Source organism: Pungitius pungitius, chromosome 4 (genome assembly GCF_949316345.1).
Source record: "Pungitius pungitius chromosome 4, fPunPun2.1, whole genome shotgun sequence".
Classification (NCBI taxonomy): Eukaryota; Metazoa; Chordata; class Actinopteri; order Perciformes; family Gasterosteidae; genus Pungitius; species Pungitius pungitius.
In genome coordinates this window covers 15,769,841-15,792,878 of record NC_084903.1, presented here as the reverse complement: position 1 = coordinate 15,792,878, position 23,038 = coordinate 15,769,841, and the positions used below count along the sequence as shown (strand labels likewise).

The 23,038-nt window shown below is 42.1% G+C and overlaps 1 protein-coding gene across 2 annotated transcripts in view; it reads left to right on the top strand.

Annotated features, from left to right (window-relative positions):
- Window positions 1-2,257: 2,257 nt before the first annotated feature.
- The window catches only part of LOC119225135 (CUB and sushi domain-containing protein 1-like), a 282,822-nt gene continuing 262,041 nt past the window's right edge, over window positions 2,258-23,038 (top strand). For both annotated transcript variants that reach the window (XM_037482822.2, XM_037482815.2), the window contains exon 1: window positions 2,258-2,758. In XM_037482822.2, the coding sequence (XP_037338719.2) occupies window positions 2,623-2,758 (136 nt within the window). In that variant the 5' untranslated portion in view covers window positions 2,258-2,622. The remainder of the gene's footprint in view (window positions 2,759-23,038) is intronic.

Here is a 23,038-nt window from a genome sequence, read left to right as displayed (position 1 = left end):
GTGCTGAATGGAGGCTCTCAATCCCCCCTTCAGATCTTTATATCTCTCTAACATTCCATCTACCATCAGTATCAGTCCCTATATATGTATTTACCTGTTTGTCCCGCATCCTGTTCTCATTGCCTCCCTGTCTGCCCATCTGTCAGCAGCAAATGTACGTCTAACGACCCTCTTGTCTGCGTTGAGAAGAAACGTCTTTTTAGGAGCGTATGCTGTTATAGAGACTCCTACCAGTGGATGTAGAAAATGATTTTCATAAATACATATAAAATGAATAAACTAGCCTTATGTACCAAGAGCTACCAGCTTGATGGATGACTCACAGTAATGCTGTAAAATGGCTCAACCCACACACACACACACACACACACAGCCACTCACAGAAACACACATGCAGCACAACAAAACCGAGTACACACACACACATCGCTGCTGTATTACCCATGTGGCACATGCACTGCCATGCACACACACACACACACACACACACACACACACACACACACACACAGGCTGCGATACCAAAGTTGAGATGGTTCACAATCTCTATCTAAAAGGAACAAGGAAAGGTGCCAAGTAGAACAAAATCAGTGTGGATTACCTAGTGAGAGATTAGTAATAAATCTATTTTGGAATTTATTATAAGCAAAACAAAGCTGTATTAGCCTATAAATCCTGTAGCATGTGGTCAAAAGAGCCGAGAGGGATATGAAGAAAACCGAGGATTTGCTCAAATTCGTTTTTTCCTGCTGTAGTCGTATCGAGTGTCTGACAGCTAGCGAAACATCCATTACAACAATGCTAAAATCTCTCTGTGTGTTCTGAAATAAAATGTAAAACACATATTAAGACTATTTACAAGTTCCATTTAAAAGGGTGTTTGCTTGATAGTCCCATGAACTGCCATGATGGCGCCAAGTGTTAAAACCTCAACCTGAAGCCTGAAACAATCTCCAAAAACAAACTACAGGTCGTGTCGCAAAAGCTAGGTCAGTTTTTGGAGTCTCTATTTTGGGCAGCCACTCACTGGTTTCCCTTCCCTGATATGTGACAGTATTGGGTGACACTTTCTGTGAAATACAGTAATGGGCCAAATTTGGAGTGACGTGTAATTTGCATTTGCCTCTAAACGCTGTTGGTCGTCTCGGTGGATCAGCGGGCTAAGTCTCCACGTCGTGTTTGTAGCGTTGTAATCTTGTTAGCGTGATCCTCTGCACATGCCACCAGGGACCGAGGATCAATAACTGGCTCGTGGCTCCGTTTTGGGTGCATTCACAAACGCACATGTATACTCGCGCACACACTGAAAGAGATGAGGGAGTCAGAGCGGTGTTCATATGGCACTTGGATTGATTGGCAGCAAGGCAGGTTTTTGGGTGTTTGACACCATGTCACTGACTCCAATCACAGTCTGGAAATATGCTTAAAGTGTATTTTGTTTGTGTGTGTGTGTACCGCAGCCACACACACACAGTCCCATTTGCTCTTTTCATCTTCCCTTCCTCCTTTCTTTTCTTCTCATTCTCTTTCTTGGTTTCTCTATTTTTCTTCCTTCCTTTCTTACGTGGTCTGTAATGAATCTCCTTCCATCCTTCTTCTGACCTTTCTCCCTTTTCTTTCTCCTGACATTGCTCTCTTTGCCCTCCTCCTCTTCTTTCCTCTCACCCTCTCGCTGTCACTTGTTTCCCTTCCTTCCCTCTTTCCTCTGCTCAGTCATTTGCATGCATCCCCTATGCATCTTTTTTTATTCCCTCTATTAAATCCATCTCCCCAGTCTCTTTTAATCCTTTTATTGAAATCCCTTTTTTTCATTTCATTCACTACATCTTGCTCCACCTCTCCCTTGGTCTTACCTTGCATTGTTCTTTTGTCCTCCTTATTTCCCTTTTATGCTTTCACCCCTCCTTCTCTTTTCCTGAAATTATAGTCCTTCTCCTCTTTCCCATCTGATCTACCTTTCTTAAATCGGTCAGATCTTCCTCTCTCCCTTCTTCCCTTCCTCCTCCTCTGTTCTCTTTCCTTTCCCCCCCTTATTTCCTCTTGTCCAACCCTGAAATCCCTCTTTTCCACCCCCCTCGTCTCTTTTTATTTATTTATTTTTACTTCTCACGTCCCCCCCCCTCCCCCTCTTCTCCTCCTCCTCCTCATCCACTTTTCCTCCTTCTCCTTTACTTCCCCGACTAACACCTCTCTCCCCCCTCCCTCTCTCACTCCCCCCCCCCTCTCCCTCTCTCCCTCTCACTCAGTCGTCGCTCGCTCGCTGTGCTGTGCGGACCTACCAGCCAACTCTCTCCTCTCCTTCACTGCATCTCTTCATCTCTCTCCCCTCCGGTCCTCCGGTCTCTGCTATGACAGCTCACACCAGAAGCGTGTTGCCCGATCTCAGACCGACCACCCGTCACCGGTTATCCTGTCCACACGTCAGCATGGACATGTGTGTGCGGGGTGTTCGTGAGTGATCTCCAGGTGTCTTTTTTTTTAATAAAAAAAAACGAAAGGGAAAGGAGGAGGGGGGCTGCCGTCCTCCTTCACCCCCCTCCAGCTTCCTTCAACCAAGCAGAGCCACCAAGGTGGGGAGCAAGGCTTAAACATTAAGCCAGCTGGGATTTATTTAACAGCAGAATGACGGATTTGGGAGCACCGGACATGCTGCTGGTGGGGAGGAGGCTCAGCGAGAAGAACACCGGCCGGTTGAGACGCGACCTCCCGCTTCTCCTCCTGCTGGGGCTTCTCTTCGGGGATTTCTCCTCGTCCAAGGGTGAGTTTTGGAGGTTTTCGGTGTGTGTGTGTGTGCGCGCGCGCGCGTCTGGGTGCGCGCCCGGGAGCTTGCACGCCTGCCTGTGTGTGTGTGAGTGCGCGCATGCATGTGTTGGAAGGCAGCACAATAATCGCAGGTTGCCTCGTTTGCGTGTGAGTGCGCACGTGAAAGGTGGTCGATTACTTCCGCTTCGTTGCCTGCCGCGGACAACGACAGTGTGTGTGTGCGCGTGTGTGTGTGTGAGTGTGCATTCAAGAGAGAGAGACAGCGAGAGTTTAAGCGTGTAAGCGTGTGTGTGTGTGTGTGTGTGCGCGCGCGTTTGTCTCTAGGGATGGCGTCCGTGTGTACTTTTTTCCTCGCGTGTTCGGGATAGCGAGAGGTAGAGAGATCGAGCCAACATGCACGGACACTGGGTTTTGTGTGTGTGTGTGTGTTTGTGTTTGCGCGTGTGCGTGTGCGCGCTTGGTGAGAGAAAGAGAGCGCAGTGCCCAAACTTGGACACGACATTTCACCAGGGGAACAGCATGGGCATGCTCATTTTTTGGGGCCGCCGCTTTGCGGATATTGTTTCCAAAACAAATAAAACCAACTTGAAAAAGAAAAGAAAAGCCCACGTCACTTAACCCAGACTTCATGCAGACATCAAGGGGATCACGTCTGAAACAGAAACCGTTAACATCTTGTTTGGTATGAGGCAACGTCTTGGCAACTTGTGTTACTGTCTACAGTTGAGCAGGCCCCAGACAGGGGGGGAGATGACGGTCCGTTTCTCCTGGGGGGCATCTGGAGAGGAAATCCCATGCCTGCTGTATAACATGATTGTGTGGAGTCACCACACACAGAGGAGCGGTTGTCTCTGACGGTGTGACAGGGATATGATGCTGTGTGTCAGCAGCCCAGCAGCTCCCTGTTGGTGGGGATTTAGTCACCGAGGACGTCGTCTAATGTTGAACACGGACAGAATGGAGAGTGTTAACATTCTCATCGTTTGGCGCTCACTGTTACTGTTTATCAATAGCTTCTCTGTGTGCCCTTTTCCTCCCTCTCTTTCTCAATGCTTGTCCCTCTGCGTTTCTCTCTCAATCCCTCTCACACACACACACACACACACACACACACACACACACACACACACACACACATGCACACATCTGTCCGCTTTTCCCAGTCTTCGGTACACAACCAAATTGTTCCTCGACAATGTTCAATTTCCTGATAATTGCATGTGTAGCGATATTTGGTTCCATTCAGTCGGCCTGGAATCAAAGTCATTGGAGTAAAAGAGTCGGATTCGGATGATGGCTTCTTTAAGCTGTTTGTGATGGACTGCTTCTTGTTTCCACCCGTGTTTCATCTTTCACTCCCATCTATATGTGCGCACTTGTTTGTGACTGTGTTTCCCGCGTTTTTCAGCTGTGCGATCTGCATTATTTTGGCCCACACACATAAGCAGATTTCTCTGTCGCACTCATACATTGCAAGCTGCATACCTGCAGCTATTTTATTTATCAAAGTGCAAAGACAATTTAAGAAAATGAAAAGGAAGACCGACATCTGGAAAGACAGACGGAGGTTGGCAATAATGTATTTCGTCAAACCTCAAAGCCCATATGGTTTTCAGCTTTTTCTGATGTCTGATGTCGCATTTGATATTCCAATTATTGATTGACTGAAAATGTCGCTTAAAAATGTCATAAAAAGTCAAGTATGTTTAACTGGAGGACAAAATAAACTCCCCAGGCAGCACAAAACTGGAGTAACAAGTTGTCATAATCAGAGCTTGTTTTTGATTCTGGAGATCTTGAGGTTGAGGTTAAGCTTTTTGTATTTTTTGTTTTGACAGTTATATTAGAAGTTTTTTATATAATCACCACACTAATTAAATCTAGAGTTAAAATGTAGCAGTAAGTTCATCCAAAAGTGCATACCACTACATCATAAAATCTGAAAGTAAACTAACTAACAAAACAAAATGAAATCCCCCAAAAATATCAAGGTTTTGGATTGATCAATATTAACTCATTCATACGAACACGGATTTATGGAAATCGTGTTAATACTGTAGCATGGTTTTGCTTACTGAATGCCAATGTAACAATATTGCCTCCCTCCTGTACAATCCTTCCATACATTTAACTGCCAAACTGCTGAGAGAAATAATATATATTCAGCTCATTCATCAACAGGTTGTTTCAGCCAAGTCACGTCCGAATGTGGAACTGTGTTGATAATTCCATTAATCCCAGCTAGTGCTTTTATTGTATAATTGCTATATTGTTAATTACACTCTACAGGTGACTGTATGACAACAAACATTTCACACACACTCATTCATGTGCATACACACACACACATTAGAATAACATGTCTGATAATTTCATTTTAGACCCCTACTGAGACCAGGAAGCACTCATTTTTGTTCACAGACATAAACAGGCACTGACAGACATTTCAATGACTTATTGTCCTTCTTTTTTTGATTAAATAATGAAATGATAAAAGCTCTGTTTCCAAAGGTTTATATTGTTTTGTCCTTATATGGACACTAAAACCTGAACAGACACACACACACACACACACAAGTATGCACAAGCATGCACTTACATGCACACGGTGACAATTAGCTGACTTTGAATCAATGCCAAACAACAAGATATTGGGGCTAGCGGTCTGTCCCCCTGCCTGGCATACTAATGCCCCACACATGGGAAATTGACAAACTCACTCACGCTCTCACAAACACACGCGCACACACACACACACACACGCTCACACACACACACACACACACACACACACACACACACACACACACACACACACACACACACACACACACACACAAACAAACACATACAAGCACTGTTTCTGTGGTGGAGAAGAAGGCTAATTAAACCGAGCTATCCGCCCAATTCAAATCCACTGTAGGTACATACAACTCAGGGTGTTATTAATGGGTGAATTTCTGTAAGCAAAATCCACTGTGAAAGATTTCAATAATCAGTGATAATAATAATGATGATATATATCATTCCCAATATAAAATCTGCTGTTATCACATGACAGGGGTCCAGCACTTGGGCCACATTGTGACACTTGAGCTATATTTGCATGTACAGCTGATTTCAGCTACAATTTTACAATTATGTGTTAAACACTATTTTTAAATGCTTGTATATTGTTTTCAAATTTGAATGGTTTGCTTTCGTGATGTTCAACACACGTTTTCTATCTAAAACAAAACCCAGGAGTTGAAATAATTGCAGCATATATTCTGATCAGTAGTTATAACGCACATATGTGCCTCTGCCTATTTGTGTGCATCTCTGCGCTTGTGCCGGTGTGCACATTTGTGTGGGGTTCCCTTTGCATGTGGGTATGAATAATTTTCTCCTCCCTACGTATTAGAAGCATAAGCACTTATAACTTTCAACTCTGCGTGGGAGAGACAGACTAAAAGGCACACGCACAGACAGAGAGACATTTTGGTCAGTGTTTTCAGGTACTTGTATAATAATTGAATCCCCTCAGTCACACCGGAATTTACACACAGTTCAAACAATCTGAGCTTGAGTAAAGTGCAATAATCCTTGTACGTGTGTGTGTACACACGTGTGCATCAGAAAGAGTGGGCCATCTTACCGAGTACCAATGAGGGTCCTTCTCGTTGTCCAGTGACACTACGGAAAACACACACACACTTCAATACAGTTATCCACCGCGGAGATCATTTTAATGTACTCAAGGTGCAAACCACGTGAAGCCAAACTCCTACTGTGTCACAAAGTCTAGTCTACTATCGGATGAAAGCGCTACATGTCAAGTGTGCATGGGTCATTATGCTCATGAAGCTGGAAAGAAAATGTGTGTTTTATTGTGTTTTAGCCACGCTGGCTTGAAAATGAGCGAGTAATCAATCATCATAGTGTTCAAATGACAGAACTTTTAAAAGAGCCATGGCCTACATACATTACACTAATGCAGGAGAGAGAGCAGAGACTTTGTGTGAAGACAGAGAGAGAGAGAGATTGAGATCAGAGCAAGTGTGTTAAAGAGACATTGGGGCAGGGAGAAAAGAGGCACTGCTATGCACGGGGAGACAAAGTGAAACAGAAAATGAAAATGTATTCCCCGGCAGATGCGATTAATCAAGAATGACTTTTCCATCTTGTGCAGCTCGGCTAGTAATGTCTGGCATTAAGTAATGACATCATAACCCTGTCCGCCCTGAATTTATACCTCAGATATAAGAGGGAAATCCACCGAGCTGACCCAAAGGCACGAGCAAACGGGGCTTTTAAATCCGTTGATATTAATGACCTGACTCAAATATTTCATGTTTGCAGTAAATACTGTATCACAATGACGAATTGTTCATTTATCTGTCATTTCAAATCAGAGCACACAGCATGAAAAAGAGGAATAAGAAAACTGCTTGCGTACATCAAATGAAATAGCACGACAGAGCTTGAAATTATGAACATCATAAAAGTGCTGTTGCATAGCGGGTCCAATTGTGTTTTACCACCCATTAGTATGCCTGAGTAAATGCCATGTCTCAAGCGTTTGTCAGCCTCTTTTTCTGAACCACCAAATTAATGTTTTTTTTTCTGAAATCTTTAAACCAATCTAAAAGAGACCATTATATTTAAAGTTTTGACTGCTAGTCCTGGCTGAGTACATCCAGCACATTAACCAAACCTAGAGTGATAGATGCCAGAAGAGCTCTGTGCTGCAGCAGGCCATAAGGGCTTGGGAGTTACATCATGGGTTAGAACCTTTAATTTAGCAGGTGTAGAGCTTTTAATGCGGACACTTTGGCACAGCAGTTTGTTGCTGTTTTTCTGTACCTTGTGATGCAGACGCCTCGCTGTGGTGGGAGCTGAGGGTTATTTCATAACGCAGGATTACTCAGCCAGCCAGCTCTAAAAATAAGCATGAAATCAGCCTCTCAACTGGAGTTTGTAATGAAAGATCAGTCCGTGTGGCTACAAGACTTCCATGACAACATATATACCAATTTCAGTTGACAATTTATTCAAACATCAACAGTCAAGGTATATTTGTGGACGATCCAGTGAAGTGGATAACTTCCACCATTTTCTTTCCATTTGCTATGTTTGCGGTAATGCGTATATTTTGGTCGTAGCGTTTTGTGGTCAAGAAATGGTGCTTTGCATTTTCCGTTCCATGTTTGCATTAAATTCAAGTGTAGTTTATGCTATTCAAATTCATGCTTTCCAAACATTTCTATCAACACAAAAAGATTGCGTGTAACATTCTCCAGCAAGTGTTGAGTGGCAAACTGACTGTTGTGTATACATACGTGCCTCCATTTATGTGATTCTATTTGCTGCTTGTATTGTTACAAGAGAAAAGAAGAAATACAAACTGAAGTCAAGGTGGAAGGTTGCTCAGAACACACTGCGTTTTATACTTTTAGAAGGGGTTTTGTAACTTAAACTTGTAATCTTTCAAATTAGTTTGCTGATTCAAATTGATTTCTCCAATGCAGTTTAAAGATTCACGTGTAGTTTGTTTTGAGCTAAAATACATCATGACTTACATTCGCAAGTGCGCGTCGTGCCCAGTTGTTTTGCACGGATTGTTGTTGAGTGCTACGCTCAGTAAGAAACCCGCGCCTGAAGCCCCTTTGAAACCGACATCATGTTTGCATCCAGTGTTAGTTTGAGGAAAGCGAAGGAGAAACTGGAAGTAAACACTAATCACCTCAAAGTAATGGGCTAAACTTATACATAGAAAATGGCTTTTTGCTCTATCTTTGGGTGCCAGGATTGATATTGCATACGTTGATTATTAACTGTGATTCTAGGCACTAGTGAGTCAGCAAATTGTTGTTGAGGATGCTGAATTTGTTGAAGTAGGGCTATTAATTTAAAACTGTGCCGCACTGTGGTGTATCCCAGGGCTAAAAAGCTAAAATAACACAGATAAAAGTAATATGGTAATTACTGATACAGGTAGGGAAAATATATTTTTGATGAGCGTGCAGGGTGAGCTTGTAGAAGCTGTACGGATTCAGTGTCTTGCTAAAAGACACTTGGACGTTGGATGTTTTAGCTCAAATAAAGATTCTATGCACAGCCAATTAATTTCTTTTAGCTGTACCACCCTGGAGCTTGAAACCTGAGAAACTGTTGGTTTGGTGCTGCTCTCTGCCCAATAAAAAGGTCAACCTATCTGTTAATGTAGCACTTTTTCAGGTTTATTTAGTTCGCTTTGGCTTTCTGTTAGCTTGACATTTTCTATTAGCTTGTAGGCTAATGGCTGGCTAGCGGGCTAACATTAATTGTCTAATGTGTCTGTTAATGTTACATTAGTGTTATTTCAGTTATTCTCTCGCTTGGTTCCGTGGTTTAGGGGCATAGATAGTGCGTGTGAGAGACAATTTTAAAGAACACCTACGCTTTGTGTGTGTGTGTGTGTGTGTGTTTATGGGTCGTGTACAGTATGTGTGTGTGTGTGTGTGTGTGTATATGTGTGCTTCGCGTATGGAGCCAATGAGTTCCATTTCCATTTCAAAGCAACGAGTCAGCAGCAGCGGAAGCTACTTTCATCCATTAATGTGATTTTAGGGAGAGAATGAGACAGTGAGACACTGAAAGAAATACAAAGAGCCACAGTAATAATTACTCTCCAGGTTGGCAAAGGGTTCGGTTTCTCAAGTGTGATCCTCTCTCACTCAGGGTCTTTTCCTGTGTTTTTATTTAAATCACGTGTCACTTATCTTCTGAGCAGTCCAGTGTTTTAACACAGCTGTCAATCATTTTATCGGGTTCACTGCTCTGTGAAATGTGTGAGTGTTGTACTTTTTTATCTGTAAAAAGTTGAAACCTCTGCACATGATAAATCACTCTAAACATTCTGCTAGTGTTACTGTTTGTCTCGGCCTCCAAGATAAATGATTAGGGTTAGTGTTAGATCTGTGTGTGCGTGTGTGCTATGGAGGAGCTCTGATGGGATTATTCCGTGCTTGAGTGCCCTTTTCTGTATAAATGTCCGTGCATGAGCAAAAATTGGTTTGTGCCACTTTATCTAAACATCATGTGTATTTACACAGCTTTTCCTAGTGCAGTCATGCAAACACTGTAGACCCTGTATGTCATATTAATGTAGTGTTGCACATTGAAAGTAAATCGGTTGGTCTTGAATTTGTTTATGTATGTGTATTAGTGTTTGCTTGTTTAAACAAGTTTGCACAAGTGGGTGCATTTGCTTGTATGAGTGTGTCCATGCAAAGGAATTTAAACTGTCTACCCTTAAAGTGTGGATGTTTGAACTTGCAAATAAGCTCAGTTAGAGCCCAAACATACACAGCAGTGAGTTTCCTTTTATTTTTTATAGTTGGAGGCGTGCATCTGTTGCCAGACTTGCATGTTTCTTTTTTGCCGGTATATTTGCGTGTAAATTGGTGTTAATGCATTTTAGGACGGCGCATGTGTGTCTCTTCATGTGATAAATGCACCAGCCACAGGCTATCGTTGCTTCAGTAGCATCATTCTTATTCTATCCATTTTTAATGATCAGTAATGGTCGCTAGCAGTGTTGAACCTATAATGTAAGGACACGGCAAAAAGAAAAGGTCCCCGTGGTGAACAAAGCGAGCAAGACAGTCAGGACAGAGTAAGAGAGCCTGCAAAAGAGATTCAGAGGGACGGAGGTATAAACCAGGAGGGTGTTAATAGATGTTAGCTCGGTGAAAACCGACATCATAGGAGCGCTGTTGGAAAGGTCCAGGGATAGACGTTGCCACTGCGGGTACAGCCCTACAGGGAAGGCAGTAGGTGAGGGAGGGATGAGGTGCCAACTGGCCAAAAGACTCGCTGACAGGCTGACTGTCACTTTGATATAGCAGATGAAATGGACTGATGGACTGGTTGTTAACTTGATTGAGCGACTTGCTGGTTGATTGGTTGTGTTACAGGCTGGCTACGTGAATGACCAAGGCAAATGCTGATTTGTTGAAGGCTTTTTACAAGGGCCTTCGTAATGCCAGAACAGGATGGGAGGAGAGAGGAGAGAGAGCAGATGGGATGAGTTGGAAGGAGGCTTCTTAAATGTGTTTAAATTCTACAAAAAGGTTTAAAATTAGTTTCCAGGGTCCATAGGCCAAGACATTTATAGGCACATAATGGCTGTTAAATTGTTTTCTTGTTGAATTTAGTTTTTATTTGTTTCCATTAAAGACCACAATGTGCTTTTTACGTCGTCTCCCGAAATATGAGGATTTTATCCAACAAAATCCTGCAGAATCAGATTAAACCAAATCAAATCAAATTGAATTGTATTAAACCAAATTGAATAACCAAGGGGCAATGATAAAATTACAGTAGAAAAAAGTAGAAGATTAAAATGGTTCAAGGCTAAAGCTCTGGGGGTTCTAATGCCCTGCTGACATCTCTAAGGTTTAACTGAGCAATATTGCCCTGTCACCTGGATAAGAAAGAGAGATCGATGTAGAGACTGAGAGAAATGATGAGTGTCAAAGGAGGAGTGAGTCAGGGAGAAGGGGAGGGGGTTAAGGAGGAGGAGGAGGAGGAGGAGGAGGAGAAGAGAGGGCAGGAGGAGGAGGGAAGGCCTTAAGCCCAGGATAAGGCAATAATAAAGGAAAGGTTGTAAAAGGCTCCAAGACTCCAGCGTCGCAGGATCAGCTACACACACTCAGACCTGCTCCCTCACACACACATCCTCTCACTTCTCCTCCCTGTTCTTCTTTCATCACAGACACACTTACAGCTGTATGAAAATTGATGTTGCATTGTCCTTTACAGGCCATTAAATCTGAACAATGGCAATCGCTTACTTCTGTCTGACAAATGATGGCTAAATAGCACAGCTTCTCTGCCTGTCTCCCGGTCCGTCTGCCCACCTATCTGAAGTCCTGCTTGGAAATGTTGCCATGGGTTAGTCTGACTTTATTTTTCAGACTAGTTAAGGGGATTTTGAATGACGTTCTTGACTCAAATTTGTTCTAATTCTGCCACATTTTGCAAAGCGAGACAGTATCAGGGCCATTCAGTACATCTTCAGCACATTAGACAATGCGCTGCTTTTATGAGGAGTTTTAAAGTGCTTCTTGAATGTCAAAAAGCAAGCTATTCCCTCTCACATATTCTTTCCTTATAGCGCTGCACTCATCCTTTATCGCATCTCTGCTCTCTTTCTTTCGCCTCATGTCTTCTGCCCTCTTGTCATCCACAACTTTGATTCTCCTTTCTACGGTTTATGTATCAAATCCCTTTTCCTTCTTTTCCTCCATGTTTTTTTTCTTCAATTTCATTCCTTTCTCTCTCTCTCTCTCTCTCTCTCTCTCCCCCTTTTAACTGCCCTCCTTTCCCTTCCATCTCAAAGTTTCTCCATCCTTCTCTCCATCTGTCCCTTTCTGTCTTTCCTCTCTCGTACTCAACCTCACTCCTCCTCACTGTCCTTGATTTTGTTCGGTGTCTCTCTCTCCTCTCCCTGCCCTTTCGAGTCCTTTGATTAGGTTGTTGGCATTTTCATTGAGATGTCTATATGACCACTGAAATAACTCTCCTGTCACACTCTCATCTGCCCTCTATCTATTTCTCCTCCTCTCTCTTCATTCTCCACTTCTGCTCCCCAGCACTTCCTCCTCCTCCTCCTCCTCCTACCAACCTTTTATTTTCTTGCTCCATTTTATCCCCTTCCTGTGCTGCTCTCATGCATCCCGGGCCAACATTCCTCTCAGTTTCTCCTCTCTCTTTCTCTCTCAGTATCTCTCATCCTCCACCCTTTTCATATTTCTGCCCCTTAGCTTCGCTATCTTTTCCCCCTCTTTCTTCTTTCTGTCCGCCGTTTCATTCTTCATGCCTTTTCCACTCTCATTTGCCCCTCTCTCTCCATGGGTATGTGTTCGTAGATCATTGGTTAAATGTTAGATGACCACATCGGCCTGTGTTGCTATTATGAACAGCTTTCCGATCACTATGGCAGAATGAGAGACGCAGGGAGAAAGAGCGAGGTGGAGGAATGAATGGTGGTGGTGGTGGTGGGCCTTGGCTTACACTGCAGTTTTCCTGTGTTTCTGGCAGTGAAGAGAACCTGATTATGTCTGAAAATGGAGAGAGCATGTTAAGAAATGATATGTGGTGGTGTGGGGTGGGTGAAAGATGAGAGAGTGAGTGAGTTGGTTTCTACAGAAAAAAGAATGAGATAAGAGAGCTAGAGAGAGAGAGAGAGAGAGAGAGAGATAGAGAGAGGTGAGGAGACAACGAACAGGGGGAGAAGTAGAGGAATGAAGAGAAAGGGAAAGGGAGAGCCTTCGTGTTGACACACCTGTAATCTGTTGATGGTTGAGGGGAAGCAGACAATAAGCCATTATCGCTATAAGAGTTAGCTCTAGCTGCACTGTGGCCCTGCATGCTGCTAGCAGCAAAGCAGCTTACAGCACAGATACGAAGCCTGTATGCAGCGACACCCTCAGGGAAACGGGATGGCACATCAGGACAGAGTTTATAGAAAGAAGATGAGAAGATTTTTAAAAGTTGTTTTATACCACAGATATTGGAGCTGCTGAGCAGTGTCAGCTAAGCCGTCCCTGCTGGCATTAATAGAATCACAAAGTTATAACTATTTTATCCTTTATTTTTTTCTTATAAATACACTAAATGTATTATTATGTATTTTGACATAAGCTTACTTTCTGATTGCACAGCTCCTGTCTTATTCTGCCACTCTGATTCCAACCTGCAGCGCTGCTTCAGAATCAGCTTCGGTATCTGAAAGAGGTCCTTACTTTGCAGATTAAAGTACATGGGGGCGTTGTTATTGATTGTCATATTCTTCAACCAATCAGATCTTTGGTTTGACATGTTGGAGGTATTCTTTGAAGGTCTTCCATGCAATTGGTATTATCGCAACAACGACCACCGGATGTGAATTCCTTGGAAGTTACAAGTCTTTTCCACGTTGTCTTTTTTAAAATCTCTATTGTTTCATGATTGTTTTACAAGTGCAATCTCGTGTGGACGTCTCTATCTGGGCCTCTGTCCTCATCCCTCTGTGTCTGTGAGTGTAGGCGACGTACCTCAAAGTCCCGTTTGCGTTCCTTCTCGCCTTGAGCTGCGTGGTTTTGAAGCTGCTGTCTCAGGGCATCGCACACAGCGTCTTCAGCGAACGAACACTCCCAAGACGACACAGGGTAGCTTGCCAGCAGCCTGTAGCTGCTTTTTTGGAGACACCATGGATACTACCAGAGACAAAGATGACAAACAACAGAACTAGAAAATCCTCACGACTCTTTTTTTCTGCCTTGCGTTATTAAAACAAGGAATGTGCCATAGACAGAACTATAGTTTGTTGGCTATATGACGACATGACACATGTGGCAATACATTCTCACAGGCAAACAAATTATCAGTTTATGAAGAGACGCTAATTGTTGAGTGCCATGTGTTCTGTGTGATGATACCGTTTTGACAGGGAGTTTTTGTACTGGAGTCCAGACCCTGGTGGTGTTGAAGGGGGATTCTGGTGAAATGACGAATCTGCAAAGAATGGCCGTCGATCAGGAGGTGGAGGGACGCAGGCAACAGCATCAGGCAGGTAACAATGGTAACCGTAGGTCAGAAAGATAATCTTATTAATGAAGGAGACAGCAGGAAGTTGATAGGCCAGCAATAAAGATGTGTTGCTGTGCTATTGGATGGATGAGACCAGCTAATGAGAAAAGCTTAAACCAACATTAACGGCCCCAAACATTGACAGCAAGAACATTGTGAATGTGTCTGCGTGAGAAAAAACATCTCTTCCCGACTTCCTCCCTGTTTAGGGACAAAGATCCCCCGAAATGCTCCCACGGCAACGCAGCCAAAAGAAAAGGGAATTTAAAAACAATTCAATTAAAACAGACAATAAACAAGAATACAAGTTGATCAGTTTATAAAATATACAGTAAAAAGCTTCCACTTCATCCTTAAATCTGGATCAGTTTGCAGCAAACAGAAAAGTCTTCAATCTCAGTTTGAAGCCGCTGACAGTCTCAGTAGACGTGCAGCTTCCAGGGAGTTTGTTCCAGATACGGGGAGCAGAAGAACTGAACACTGCTTCAGACCCGTCCCACATGATCTGAGGGGTCGGGATGGTTCGTAAGGTAGTAGCAGGTCCGATACGCAACCATTAAAGCCATTAAAACATAAGACATAGGGTTTTAAAGTCAATTCTCCGTTGGACAGGAAGCCAGTGTAAAGGCTTCAGCACTGGAGGGAGGTGATCCATCTCGGTCTTAGACTCGAGCTGCAGCGTTCTGAGTGGCTTTTTACAGAAACCTGTGAATACGCAGATCTGGTGGCTTGTTGCATGAGAGTAAACAAAAGCTGCTCACCATTCTGCCAAGTATTGGCACTTGTTTAGTTTCTAGTTTGAACAGTTTGTTCCCAATAGACAGGTGAAATAACCTATAGTTTTCACATTTGAAAGCAATTTCTTCAATTTGACCAAATTATCTTCATTTAGAAAAAATGCCCAATACCAGGGAATACAGTGCTGAGAAAATCCTTTCTAAGTCTTGTGTATGAACACAGTTCAGTGTGGCGTCTGCAGGATAGTGAGTGAGTCAGGGACTAGAAAAGCATGCACGACCGGACCGGCTAATAAAGCTCAGGGCGCAGAAGCCCGGATAATAACACACCCAGAGGCAGAGTGGCTTCATTACCTTATATGATTGCAAAGAGTGGTATGCTGGTACGTCAAGGCTCTGAATGTAATACCGAGGACCATCATTTCCAGTGTGACTGCAGAGTTGGGAGCATGCGAATTAAGGTAGACTAGAATTACACAGGTGTTGTTGATATTACATCCAACCTCTGTAGGATGCACTTTCTAACGATAAATGTATCACAAATATGCATAAAAAAGCCACATTAACTTTCTAATGATGTCTTTCGGGCTGTCTTTCTGGCGCTAGAAACAGGAGGAAGGCCAGATTTGACACCAATGCTGTTAAAAAGCTGACGTCACTGCACTGACTAAGACAGAGCACAGAGAGAGGTGTCACATAGCAAGCCTGCTCCTCTTTACTCCTCTCCTTCCCTCTCCTCTCATAATTTGGATTTTAGCAGGCATTTTGTGGCATACAGTAGCCTGCTGGCGCGGAGCCGTTTTGGGGACATGAAGAGCTTTCTAAATGATGGCTAAATTTAACTAAATGACTTCCTCCACTCAGATCTGGTATAATGTCCTCCCCTGCTCCTCTCCTCTCTCTGCTTCGTTCTCTCATTGCTTCATCATTTTTAGCTGTTGTCCTTTTTCTCTTCCATCCTCCTGCTCTGTTTCTCTGTTCTGAAGTGTGATTTCTATTTCTCAATCCTCCTCCTAACTAACTACCCACTCCCTCTCTTGAACATCTACCTTTTTTTTTTTTTTTAGCTCATTCATTATACTGTTCCAACGACTCCCTGCTTATCCTCTCACCTCCTAAGTCGGCAGGCAGTTGTCTGACTGTTTTTTCCTGCCTGATCGATCCACTTTGTTCTTTTCTGTCTGCAATAATGTGCCTTTGATTGGAAGCCGCAACTAATTAAAGAGTAGATCTTTAACCTGAGAATTATGGTCAGAAAATTGGAAAAGAATAATTGCTTCATTCGTCCACTAACATCCTCTCTGCAGTATAACCTAATCACCTAATTTATGTGTACAGTCTATCCCTCATTAGATTCACATATATATCATCTTGCCATATAATTGTCATGATGTTATGTAACATACTGTTTGGTTGAAACTGAATGGGAAGTGTTCTAATATTCTGTGTTACCTCATGGACGTTATGAGCCACAGAAACAAATCATGAATAATTTGATTAAAGATTCTGTGTTTATCAATCAAAATCATTTAATATATAATTATAAAAATATAATTTTCCTTATTAAATAATGTCATATCATATGATAAAATATTAAAGGCTACAGATCAACCAATATAATGGTCATTAATTATCAAGTTGCATCTTGTATAACCTTTACATAAACAGAAAGATTTTCAGACCTTTATTTAATTTAGAATATTAACGTAGAAGCAAATATGATTGATTATTGTTCTAAATACCTCTGCGTTTCGATCACCACAATGCTCAAGACACCAAGAACAGTTCAGGTACATTGTATGTGCCTGTGAAAAAGTGTATCTGGTTCTGATAGTAAAAGCTCACAGATCTCCTCAACAGCTCGCCTCTGCTATTCCATATTTAAAAAAGACTTGCAAAAGAAATATTCTATAAAGCAAATGGAAGCTCTAAATGCATTTACCTTTGAAAGTTTATTTGCGCATTAGTTACATGCAGAAAGAAACACTGCTTCAAAAGGGAATCCATCTGCAAACTCCGGCTCAGCGGGATATTTTCCATTTCCACAGTCTGCTCTGTCAACATGACTGATATTTAAATCAGAGTATTATTTATGGTTAAAAGGAAACCTTTTGTTTATTTCCTCAGAACGGCATGCAAAATGTATCATTTGCTGTGTTTTCTTTATTGAAACACTGCATAAAAAGTTTAGTTGAGCCAAAATGGATGGCATTGGTAATCACTGTTACAATGACTTTGATTAGTCAACTTTCTTGCCAATTGAAAATCATCCTTTTTCCATTTTTAGTGAATTTCATGGTACAGTAAGTATATTGTCTTGGTGGTACACTCCTACACTTCAACCATGACGAGCCAGAGTACACACCGAGTCATTGTATTAATTTGACTTCTAATTGAGTTTGAATTAAAAAGCTTGCTGTTAATTCACTTCAAAAGCAGCTGTAAAGTAACTTATGTTCTAACAATCAAAAGATTCATTTTCCAGTTCATCATTGCTGAAAGTCTCCAGTGTATCTAAAAAATGCTTTTTACAAAGTCAGAAAAATCTTTGACTGGAACCTTAGACCTAATTTCCCCCAAAATCAACATTGGTGTGATGAAAAAATGACCTGAAAATGCAGTGGAACCAATTGTGACAATAGTAAATCACAACACCCTGAAGCCTTAAATCATAGTAGCTGACAATTACCAGGTCACATCCTCACATTATGAAAGGATATCCAACAAAGAATTACTACTGTACAAACGTCATGGCTCAATACAGTATTGTACAAATGAAATGATGGATTTGACCATGAAATACAACACAACTCTTTCTCCACTTTATTCACTCTACCTCGTATGTATTCATAATGAACTAAAGTTAAACAAACTAATCCAGCTTCAAAGTTTTTATTTTATTTATTTTTTTATCATAATTTTTTAATTTCCCAAAATCGTAAATTGACCAAAACGGACAATTTTGATCAAAGCTAAAAGCAATATTTGTCATTTTAAATAAAAAGCCACATTGGTGAAAATCCATCACGGTGATCTTCACAGTCACCTCTTAAATCACTCATTAGTTACGATGATGTAAATCAGCACCCCCTCCTTTGAAACGTGTCACGCTTGGGTCAAGGTGATGAACCTGCACTGAGAGACATAACATCTCTGTCCACATGGCTCTAATAGTTTATAAGCATGCATCATAATGCAGGCAAACCCTAACATATCCAAAACACAAGCGCCAGAAGCTATGGAATGGACATTTTTCTCTTTTTCTAATTAATTTCCTGTAAGACCTAGATATATTTGATTAGGCAAATAGTAGTAGCTCAGGTTTAAAGAAATTAGTCAAACCAGACCTTCTGGCACCAACACGTGCCACTTTCAAAGTCCCTTAAACTACCTTCCTTCCCCATTCTAACTTTAACCTTTTAGATCATGTCTACATGCTTAAATCTATTGTGTTGGTGCGTTGTCTCAAAATATATTACAGATATTGTACAGCAGTTGAACCCTAATCTATGTGGCTATGAAATTCAGCTTTGTTCCAAACCATTATTTTAATGGACCTCCAATCAGTAACGCTTTGATGCTTATTAAAACATGCCACCTTTTGCCGTTTTTTTTCCCAGGCTCCATCTTTCTCAGCTAAGCAGCCTGCTACACTGCAGACACGACCTCTGGTGGCATGTGCTGAGCACTATAATACTTCTTATCAACACAACACCATAGAATTCAGATTCAGTGTCTGTTCTGATGACTGTAATGAAGTCACATCTGTAAAACCCTGGTACGCTGTAATAACCCTAATATGGCCCCAACCTAGTTTAAAATGCATGGTTTATTCTGGATACTTCTATTTATTCCATTCCATTCATTCAATAACACCTCGACGGAACGGGTTGAAACGCTCACGCGCTATCTTCAACTCAAGTGACAAGGTATGAAAGTAGCCACATGGAGAGTTAATTTAGCATTTGGGTATGATAAGCATGAGCGACACATTGGCTGTCAGTGGTGAGTAAATGAGCGTGATGTCAAACCTCAGCAGGCAGCCGGGCGTCGATGGTTTGAGTCCGCTGAGCTGCAGAGTGAATGGGGAGGGATGCTCTGATGCTGCCTTAACTGATAAACCACAGCTGCTTAGTCCCCTCGTATCAGTGAGGTGGCTGTTGCATTTCGTGATGGCAGCCAGTTGACGTCGCCGATCGCTGCTTCTTGTGTCTCATACCAGACTGCAGAAAGCCGACTGGATGAACTAGTCGATGAAACCATTTTTAAATTGGCATCTCTCTCTAGCAGTACAGGCGGTGTTTTACTCACCGCCACTGCAGCCGAGTACAGATCTAGAATTTAGCCGGCTGTCAATCATGGATCTGTTATAGCCAAATAATATCAGCCAATCAGCACTGAAGCTGCATTGGTGAAATCTTGGCTGCTGTGAGTCTTCATCATGTTCCGTGCCTTGGTTTTCAACCACAGCTTTACCATTTATCCATCATGGACCTTATCGACGTCATAGACATGCTGCTGGTCATTAGTTCTGATCCCCCCCGGAGTCCAGACCCTGGTGGTGGTGGTGAAGAAGGGAGTTGATGAAAACCCAGAACGAGCGAAGAATGCCTCATAGCTGCTGGAGGTGCCTGAGGTGGAGGAGGGTCGCATCCGGTTTCGCACTGAAATGACACCTGACAGCAGCACAGACAGAACCCCTTAAAAGGTTTGACAGCGACTATGTGATTGGTTTACAGCCACAGCGTTGCATACACCTGGGTGCAGCCGATCGCCGCTGATTGGATTAGGTTGGAAGACCAGCTAAAGCATATCTAAATTACGTGTGGCATAAAGGGAGTCTTCCTTCTAGAACTACCGCTTAAGCTCCATTTACGGTCTTGCACTTGTAAAAGTGACGGTGCAATAAAAATCAAAATAACTGGTTCAAGTTTAAATCCTGTGTTTCTTTTGAAAAGTCAGAACACCCACCCTATCACTGTGCAGAGTAGCCTTTTTGTTGTACTGTTGTATATTCAAAAGCATATACTTATCTATATACATTAGAAATATTGCTATATCAGTGGTAAAGAAGGTTTTAAAATCCTTAAAAGCATTACTTCTGAAGTCCTAATCCTCATGCTGCAGCCACTTCCTCAGCTTTACTAGCTAACACTGAAGAGTCAAAGGAAACGTTTCATTTACCATCAGGAGTTTATTGCATCCATAGTCCTAATAAAATAAAATGTTGTAACATCTCTCTTTTACTGCTGCGCGTGACCCAGCACTGACATTGAACCCTTGAAACGTCTTCCTTTCAACAACATTTCGCCTTATAGGAAGCATTCCCATGGAGGGTGCCGTGCGTGGACGTGATGCGATAGTTATGCAGTGACTTGATATGTTCTGTCATGGTTATCTCGCCAGCCTACATCTCCAGGGCCCACGCATTACAGCATCAGGAATCGTTTCACAACCGCTCCATATCTTTAGGATTGTAATTGATAGCATTACCAAAGTAATACAAGATACCTTGGATGTTACAGTGGGCATTCAATAGGGAGATGCCATCCGTCTCATCTGGTTCCAAAGTGACAAGGTCATATATTTTCATCTTCTCCTCTGTTCCCTGCTCTTCTCACAGACAACTTGTCACTCCTGTCAGTGATGTACTGACTCCACACGCATTCGTTCAGTGACATTAATTCCAAGAAGTGACAAGCAACAAATCAAGCTTCTTTTCAGCTCTATCTAAGAAAATATCATTACATGTGTGCTGACTTGATTCATTTGCATATAAACATCTGATGGCCTCAAAGCAACTCTCCAAAAATCAAAGTAGAGCTTTGAATGGTACAGCATCAACACTGGCCCTCTTTCTTGTTTGTAAATGAAATGTAACTGTGGCAGCACGCAGGGTGATATTTTTAGCCATGAGGGAGAGTTCATCTGATGTACCTAAGTAAAGTCAATATGGAGTTGATTGCATTATTGTGCTTAATTGCCTATATTACTTAACTGACTTTGATTTAAAAGGGGGGAGGTGGAGGATTACATTTGACCAAATTCTTTTTATTTCAACAAGTTATCCTCTCATGGAAGGTTACTCTGACAGTGCTAACAGTGATTCCCTGCAATATGGCCTACGCAGCACCAAGATACTCATACAGTGGGCAAGACTGAAGTCATTTTGCTATAGCCCACTCCTGGTGAATCCTCACATCATAAGATTAGTGATCTGATTTCCGGCTTCTCCCTTCTTCTCGTTCTCCTCTCCTGGCTCTTTCATTCTTTCCTCTCTAGCAAATGCTAAATTATGTATTGTGATATTGCTTGTTGATGCAGAGTTTAACACATGGGCAGACGATAACACTAATACAGTTTTGACATAGATTCAAATTCATAGCTCAATAGTGAGAGTTGAAGGACTATCTTCTTGGTATATATGTCGGCGTCTACAGCACATTTCTCACAACTATTTCCAAATAGTTGTGAGAAAGAGGACGCTGAGATGCACCGTGGGCTCTGAGCTGGGAGAGCGTGGCATTTGACACGTACAGTATGTGCAGTGTGTCTTGTCTAGTCACTCCACCAGTGACTGGTGTAACCAAAGCTTTTGACTTCTGCTGAACACTGAAATCCTTTTTGCAGCTGTCATACTGCGTCGGAACTCAAAATGGAGATTAGTCGCTGTTAGCAAACATTTATGATGAAACAAAGGTTTTACATCTTCATCTTGCATAACCGCTACATTTAGCTGACATGTTTATGTTTCTTACAGGAATTCTGACAAACATTGTGGGATTGAAGATCTTTGCAGTACATTACCTTATTATATAAAATGAGCCAAACAATGTAGGGATTTTGTACCAATTTTGGGGCTTTGGGTATTAGTCGATACCAAGTAGCAATCCTATACCAGTGTTTGTGTAATACGCTGCATTCCTCAGTGGGTTAAAGATACTGCGATCATATATTTATTTGTAAGGCAACATCAATGTGTCAGTACATCAGTAGTAATACGATGTTACTACCAAAGTTCTTCTGGTTCTTTCATTCTTTTGGGGTAGCATTGGTGCCTGAGTACATTTTTAGGAAATGTGACATACTAGCTGCCTTTGGTTTGGGTAGTTGAGCAATTGAAACAGACAAGCATGAATCTGTGAGTTGTAACCTCATTCTGAATGATAAAATGTCTGGAGAGGTTTTGTTTACACCAAGGAAAAGCCATCATCATACCTTTGACTGCCCAAAACAGGTCTGAAATAAGTCAGCTTGGTGCTGCTGGAGTGAAGGATGTGGCTATATTTAGCAGTGTGGAGAAAACAATATTGTTTTCAGAACATTTTCTCATCATAACTTAGTAATGGTTACTTTTGTGACATTTGGTTCGGCTGTCCATGCATCTATTATTAAAGGAGAAAGCAAACTGATTTTACTTACCAACAAACTGCCACTCAGTTGGCCACGTTAGATCTATTGCAACTTTCCCCAAACCTGCCGGTACACAGATTACAAATCTGTTACTTATCTGCAATTGGATTTTTTTAACTGGTAAAAGCCATTGTTGTGTCTGGAGGAGAGAACAAGTCCTTCAAAAATAAGTCTTCGTGCTTGGTTGGGTTGGGTAAAGAAATACACAAGAAGCCCTCTTCCATGATAATCTAGGAAAAGCATTATACGAATTCAGAGCCGGTCCTTTTTGTATGTGGAACTTCAATAACAAATCATCAGCATTTTCCAGCCAGCTCAGAGGGTCACGAGTGTGCTGTTAAACTCGTCCACCCAAGGACTTCATGAGGAGAGTATTAGGCAGGCCATACAAACACTAGACACAACACTCAGTCTCCCCTCTGAGCACAATAGCTCTTTCCTTGCAGTGGAGGAGACTTAACCCATTCAAAAAGTAATTTCTTCCTGCAACCAATACAATTTTGAATGCCAGGAAGTAATACCGACGG